At 60.8% G+C, this 7,643-nt stretch overlaps 1 protein-coding gene across 1 annotated transcript; it reads right to left on the minus strand.

Moving 5' to 3' along the window:
- Nucleotides 1-350: 350 nt before the first annotated feature.
- NPTX2 (neuronal pentraxin II) lies at nt 351-7,000 on the minus strand (the record flags this gene model as incomplete). Its single annotated transcript, XM_005879446.2, has 4 exons — nt 351-1,695; nt 2,344-2,523; nt 4,180-4,424; nt 6,790-7,000. Coding segments are annotated over 4 exons (864 nt in total), but the record flags the coding sequence as incomplete, so codon positions are not given.
- Between the last annotated feature and the right edge of the window lie 643 nt (nt 7,001-7,643).

Here is a 7,643-nt window from a genome sequence, read left to right on the forward strand (position 1 = left end):
GCACACACAGAGCAGGCCCGAACAGGGGTCCAGCCTGGGGCGGGGAGCCGAGGGTCGGGGAGCTGAACTCGATTCCTGGTTGGGAGGACAGGGCTGGGCTGGGGACAGGGAGGCTGGGCAGAGCCTGCGGGACATCCACCGCCTAGGCCTGGGGTTGAGGAGGGAAGGGCACCACACCCTCCTGCAAGCACCCTCAGCTCCCTGGGTCCACCAGACGCCGGCCCCAGGTGTGCCCACGGCCCCCAGGGCCAGGCCAAGCAGGGTGGCCCTCATGCTACCTGGGGGGAGGGGTGCAGAGCCTCATCCCTCCCTGCCCTCAACCCCGGACACAAAGAAAGCCGACGCCGAGGCCTCGTCCTGTGTACTTTAATCACAACTCCACGGTCGTTGTGTGCTGGCCACAGAGAACATCCACACAAGGTCAGGATGGGCACGTCAGCGCGGTCCTACAAATGGAATCTCCACAGATCTGCACTTCAAACATGTATGAAAAATAAATATATAATATTTAGCTTTATAAACTTCCCCAGGCCATCGCTGTGTCTTTAAAGTAACCACTACTCCCTCCGTCCAACCAGTTCGGCAGCCTGGCGTCACTAAGCACATGACCAGCCAGGTGACGCCCACTTCCTGAAGAAGTTCCGGGGGAAACACTGGAGACAGTCAGATGGGTTAAAACTCGCCAACCGCTCACCGCGAGGGAGACATCACACATGGGCGCCAGCTAACGGCTGGCCTCTTCCGTTGGGAAGAATCAATTCCCTAGCGCACACCGAGGGGCTGGAAAAGCTGCAGCGGAACCTTTGGCACCAGTGGAGACGACAGGCCTTCGAAAGCCAGACTCGGTGACAAAGCATTGACCTGAGGGAGAGGCCACGGAGGGGACGAGACGCTGCCACCACCGGCCTTCTCCCTTCTGAGCACCCCTCCCAGCTCCCTCTCTGGAGCCACAGACACCCCTCTACCTTGGAGGGGGCAGGGCAAGTCTGGCTGCCTGCCCTCCTGGTGCGTGGCCTAGAGAACTGCAGGGGGAGGTGGGGGGGGGGGCTGCTTGCTACGTGCTCATGGGCAGCAGGACGTACTCAACACACCAAGGACACGGCCACTCCAGCGGGACGGCTGCACAGGCTGTGAAGGGGACGGACAGGAGGCGCGCACGAGACACCAAGGATGGGGGGGGCAGGCTGGGGTGCACTAGCATGTACAGGGGTTCCGAACAGCGCCTGAGGGTCCATAATCCCCTGGAGGAGGAAGTCAGATCGTGGCCCTCCGGCGGCTCAGGGCTTTCCCCAGGGACTCTGGCCCTACCCCCAAAACAACGAAATCTGGGTACGGAAAGGATAAGCCGGAGACAGGTGCTGCCACAGAGCCTCAGGCCCTGGGGACCCCAGGCCGTTCGTTCAGGAGGAGGTGCAGACAGTTAAACCGGGGCGTCAGCAGAGCCCCGCCCCCCGACGGGAGAGGCGGCTACAAGTCCAGCAGGCGCTCCTCACAGGTCTCCGCCGGCCACTTGGAGGCCCCTCCAAACACGTCGACGTTGTTGTCCACCCAGGGGATGACGTTGCCCGGCATGTTGGTGGAGCAGTTGGCGATGTTGACTATTTCCTGGGCACGAAGGACGCGGTCCCAGATGTTGAACTGGCTGAGCTCCCCCACAAACGCCTGTGTGGCGTCAAACCTGCCCCCAATGGTGTCCTGCGGAGGGGACAGAACCACGTCAGAGCTGCTCAAAGGCTAACCTCCCCCCCCACCCCCCCGGCATGGGAGCGGGTTGGCTTTGGGGAGAGGATGCCAGCTTGTAGAGAGACAGAGCTGGGTGGGGGGCACGGAGGACTAGGGCATTTTCCTGACTCCCAACTCTGGCCGGGGAAATATCTTTACTCCACCACCCAGTTTACATGGGGAGACACTTGGGCAAAGTCCCAAAGCCAGGACTAGACCTGGTCTCGCAGCTCCAGCCCCTCCCCAGGGAGAGGTGACAGGGAGGAGAGCAGGGCGTGGGCCCTTGGCACCTGCTCCTTCCCCCTCCATCAGCCTCCAGCTCAGCTTTGAAGTCAACGCTCATCTGCCCAAGACCAGGTGCCAACCTGTGACCCCAGGGGCACTCCATTCTGGAAACTGTCTGAACCACCACCCCAACCTGGTCCCCCCTTCACCCCCCAGACAACAAGATGGTGTGAGCAGAGCCGGGGGCGGGGGGGCTCGCCCCTCCAGGCAGCTGCTGTGCCCCTAGGCTCCCCTCCAGCAGGCAGACAGCTGGGCGGGGCGAGGGGCAGCCTGCAGGCCGGGCCTTGTGCTGCTCGTCTGGCCCGCGCGCTCCCATCTTTCAGTCCCTGTACCCACCTGCTCCTGCCCGAGGATCAGCACGCCCCCCGGCTTGATGGGGTGCCAGGGGGCCAGGTTCTCCCCGGTGCCGAGCTTCTCCCCGTCCTGGAAGGCCTCCCACATGCCGTCCCGCGTGGTCCAGGTGACACAGATGTGGTGCCACTTGCCATCGCTGACAAACAGGGGCAGCTGTGCAACCTGCGGGGGGCAACGTGCCGGTGAGGCCCTGCGGGTCCCCCAGACGACTGAGCTGGGGGGACGGGGCAACGGGGCCACTGCTGTTCCCATCACGTGGGGTCCCTCCTGGCCTCCCCTTCTCTGCTCTGTGGGTGACATGCCTGACCCGCCCACCTCAGAGAGACCTTCAGGCTGGAAACACCACGTGCCAGCAGACACTCAAGAGAAAGGGGCCCAAGTCCCCGGCCCCAGGGCAGCCCTGCCTTCAACTGGACGCTCTTGGTCCTGGCTTGGCTGAGGGGCCAGGACACTGAGCCGAACAAGCAGATGTGACAGACGGCGCCCCACGCTGGCCTCGAACCCCCGGGGCTGGAGAAGACACAGGGCAGCAAGGGCACACTGGGCAAACTTCTCTGGACAAGAGCCAGACCAGGCACCTGCACTCACAGGCGAGGTCCCAGCGTCCCTCAGGACTGTGTGTGGGTGCCCTGCCGTGCAGAGGACAAAGGCCCACAACTACATGTGAGTGTGGGGGAGGGGCATGCCCACCGCATCCATCCACTCCCGCCCTGGGAGGGCTCTGCAGACCTGCTCCTCTGCCAGCAGCTGGTTGTTACTGCTGGTGTCCTAGCAACCCCAGGCCCTCCCTCCCAGCACCTGGCTGTTTACAGGGTGTCTAACTGGAGAGGAAAACAAGGCTCTTGGCCCTCAGGGCGGTGTCCAAGGAGTCATTTAAAACACTTAGTCCCGGCTCCGGGCTCCAGGGGCTCAGAGGCGGGGCCATTGCTGGGAGGAGCCCCGCAGGTGGATTACACCATGTTTTCCACTGAAGCAAGCTCCACCCAAGGTGGCTCAGCACAGACAGAGTGAGGGGCCGGGTGGAGCCACTCTGGCTCGGGCAGCTGTCCCAATGCTCAGCTCCAGCAAGGGGGCTGTGAGGACGCATCTCTGGCCACGTGGGGTCTGACTTCAGAATGAATGTCGGAGTGGGGCTGCTGGAGGGTCCCGCAGACGCCCAGAGCTTGTCTCTTGGGGAGACCACACTCCCAAAAACCAGCCCGTCTATTAAAAGGGGACATTTGCTCTGGGAAAGGCAAGACCGTAGGGACGAGGACCAGATCAGCGGTTGCCATGGGCTGGGGTAGAAAGAGGAGCTGACCACCAGGGAAATGAGGACATCCGGGAGGTGATGACACCCTCGGTTCTAATTGCAGTAATGGATGTGCAACTGACTGCATTTGTCAAAGCCGGTCAACTCAGTAAAAAGTGTAAATGTTACTGCATGTAAATTATATCTCAATACCACCCCCCCCCCAACAAAAAGATATGCTCATGAGAACCATCACTCACACACACACACTCACACACACACACACACTCACACACACACACACACCCTCCTCTAAGCACTGCAGCCTGGGAAACACCCTCATGGACACACCTCAGGGCCCGTGACAATTCAGGCTGGCATGCAGGCGTCCCAGCTCATTCCGGGCCTCCCTGACCTCTGGCCTGGACCCTGCCCCCCGACTCGTCAGCTGTCCAGAGCAGGACTGAGTCAGTGCAGAGCAGTCCCCACCAGGAGGAGGACAGCCCGCAGCCCGCTGCCAGAGTCCCTGTGACTTCCCGACCTCTGTTGCCACCGTGACGAGGAAGGTGGCCTCCGAGCGGCCTCACCTTGTCGTTGATGAGCAGCTCGATGGGGTTGTTGCCCCACTCGATCAGCACAATCTCGTTGGCCTGCCCAGGCACCGCATAGGAGAACGGGGTGCCGATGCCGGGCGAGGCGCTGGAGCGCAGCCACAGGCAGATGGTGAAGGCGTACAGTTCGGGCAGCGTCTTCTTGACCTTGCCATACAGGTAGTTTGTGCGGAGGGGGAGGGACACTTTGAATGCATCGGGCGACTTGAACGCACTGTTGCCTGGGGGAGAAGAGAGGCCAGCAGCACATTAGCCCCCACCCGTCCAGCAAGGACGGAGTCCCAACTCACCTGGACCCCCCTCCCTCACCCCCACCCCCAAGTCAATCCTTCCATCCATGGAGCATCTGCTACAGGACAGCCGCTGTCCAAAGTGCTGAAACTCCAGCCGTGACCAAGAGTGACCTCGCTCTTCAGATCTGGAGGAAGCAGGTAGAGACAAGCTGGACTTCGTTTTCTGGTTAAATTAAGCCGGAAAACCTTTTCTCGGTCAAGTCTTACTATGTCCTTGCCATCTTGGACCCTCAGCTCCTTCAGCAAGGGCGGGGTCAGGAGCACGGAGGCAGGACATGTGACAGATCCCAGGCACTCGACAGACGCCTGTCAAGCCAGTAAGCCTTTGTCACTTCTCACAGGAACAAGTCGCCGCTGCCAGGGCAACAGAGTCAGGTGATTGTGTCCTGGCTCTAAACGTAACTCAGACGTGGCCTCTGCATACATCCCTGACACGGATTGGCTCGTGGTGTGGAGTGGCTCAGGATTCGCCCTTTCCTCCCCACTGGCCGGAGCCTTGACCCTCCTGGACCCGCCCGGGACGGGTGAGAATCCTCCTGGCTGTCCCCAGGTAAACGATGCTTCCAACATCCTTTAAAGTGATTGGTACTCTTAAATGGGTCCAAGCAGTTCTCAATGCAGCCTCAAGTTCAAAATTAACAACAAGTAAACACACAGGAGGCAAGACCTGCCTCCGGTCACCAGGTTCAGACATCCGAAGGGCACCCCCCGATTCTGTGAGCCGTCAGGCCAGAAGCTTCCCTCTTATTTGGGGACCAGATGCTGCCGGTGAAGGAGCCTAAATGCCCTCCTTTGACAAGTGTTTATTAGGCACCACAAGGGCCAGGTGGTCCCCATCGCCGCCAGAGACCCGCAGGCTCCCAGGACCCAGAACCAATTCAGCCCCTTCCTCACTCCTGAGAACAGGAGCCAGAACAATCAACCCTTCTCCACCGTGACCCCCCTTCTCCACCGTGACCCCCCAAACGCCTTCTCTGTCACAGTACATCATACATGAGGACGCTCTTTGGAGCCAGGGTTCACACCACCCAGGGAAGAGCTTCTGAAAGGGAAGCAGCAGGGCCCAGCGTCACCCTCCCAACCTCTTGGGAGCAGGCAGCGTGGAAGCACTCGAATCTGGGCTCCACGTGCGGTCTCACTCCTCTCTGCTGATGGTGTCGTCTTGCCTGATCCACCCTGACCTCCCCCGCAGGGCGCCCTCACCCCAGGCTGCAGGGCTGCTGGCCACCTGGCGAGGGCTGACAAGAAGACCGGTCACCTGCGGGAGCCAAGCATGGGGCCAGGCCGGGCGAGAAGGCCCCACAGGAGGCTGAAGCAAAACTCAGAGAACCAGGAAGCCCCAACTCCCGGCTCCGCAGCTGCACCCCGGCTCAGGGCGCGCAGCTAGGGGATGACGGCGCAGCGAGCAGCAGCCCCTCTTCCTACTCTACGCAGCCCCCGAGGGTGTGTAATCTGCAAGTGCCCATGCGCTTCACGAAGGCGCGATTATCTAATAAAGAGAAATAGCTCCTACCCTTACAGGTGGGCAGGCTTGCTGATTTAATAAGGCTGCGTGTTGGTACTGCCGTGAGCTTGGTAATGACAGGTTTAATGAGAGCTGGAGGGCCAAGAGGCAGGGGAGGGGGCCCATCCTACCAGAGGGGGTGCCTTCCGTTTATACCACACAGCTGGGAAGTCCAGAAGAAACTTAGTTACAACCAATGAAGGCATTAAAGGGCCTGGCCAACACATCAGAGGCTGCAGGTGGCAGACAAGGCTAAGCAGCCCTGGGGCCAAGGAGAGAAGGGACGGGCGGGCTGCTGCCTGCACGGTGAGGCGTCAGGTGGTTCTCGGCACCTGTCAGGTGGGCTCAGGGATGACTGACAGCAGCCCCGGAGCCTATCTCAGCAAACGACCTGGGAACAGAGTCAGCGGGTGGGGGTCCGGGAGCAGCCACTCCCTCACCCAGCTGGCCTGTCTGTACATGGGCAAGAGCGCCCCGGGCTGGCCCCTCTCTGCCTGCCCTCCCTTGCTCTGAGCCAAGGGGTGGGGGGTCTGGAGGGAGGGGAGGCAGTGGGCGGGTGACAGAGACGCGAGGAAGCACTGGCACCCACCTCGCTCCAGCTCGCTCACCCTCTGCAGCAGCGCGTTCAGGGTGCTCTCTGTCTTCTGCCGGTGAGCCGAGGTCTCGTTGTGCAGCAGGGACTTCTCGTCCTCCAGCTCCGCGACCTTGCGCAGCAGCTGCCTCTGGCGGTCTGGAGGGAGGGGAGGCAGTGGGCGGGCGACAGAGACGCGAGGAAGCACTGGCACCCACCTCGCTCCAGCTCGCTCACCCTCTGCAGCAGCGCGTTCAGGGTGCTCTCTGTCTTCTGCCGGTGAGCCGAGGTCTCGTTGTGCAGCAGGGACTTCTCGTCCTCCAGCTCCGCGACCTTGCGCAGCAGCTGCCTCTCCAGCTCCCCCAGCCGCCGCTGGAGCACCTCTCGGAAGTCGCCGGGCAACGCGGTGGTAGACACGTTGCCGCGGGGGGGGGGGGGGGGGGGGGGGGGGGGGGGGGGAGTGAGGGACAAGCATTAAAGGCCAGTCAGAAAGAAACTGTGACATGCAGCTCTGACGGCCCCGCCACAGGGGGAGCTGCTTCCCAAAACGGGAGCATCACCCCAGTGGAGCTGATGACACAAAGGGGAGCGTTCACAGATGCTTTTTTTTTTTTTGTATGGCAAGGATTTCAAAGTCAGACAATTACTTTGCGGCAGTATCTGAAACTTAGGAATCTCATTTTTCCCCTCTCAAAAAAAAAATCGATTTTGGCACCTCTAACTAGAAAGACAAAATATTAACCAACATCTATCATTTTCCAGCAAAACCCCAAACACAGCCAGGATCTTTTTTTTTTTAAGGAGTTAATCAAACGGTACTCAACGCGGATGCACTTTCATCTAGAAATGGAAACAGCCCCCCAGTGTGGCCCAAATGCTGCGTGTGGAGACATCACTGGAAACGGAGATCTAAAACACGACTCCCCTGAATTCCAGGAACCCGGGCTTCTAATGCCGCTTCTACCTCCTCCTCGCTGTTCCTGTCACTCCCCTATCACCATGCGAGCTCCGAGGCAGCCTGCCGCTGCCCAGCCAACAGTCCCAGCCAAACTATGTGTCCCTCTCTCCAAGC

This window comes from Myotis brandtii, unplaced genomic scaffold (assembly GCF_000412655.1).
Source record: "Myotis brandtii unplaced genomic scaffold, ASM41265v1 scaffold6, whole genome shotgun sequence".
In the NCBI taxonomy this organism is placed as follows: Eukaryota; Metazoa; Chordata; class Mammalia; order Chiroptera; family Vespertilionidae; genus Myotis; species Myotis brandtii.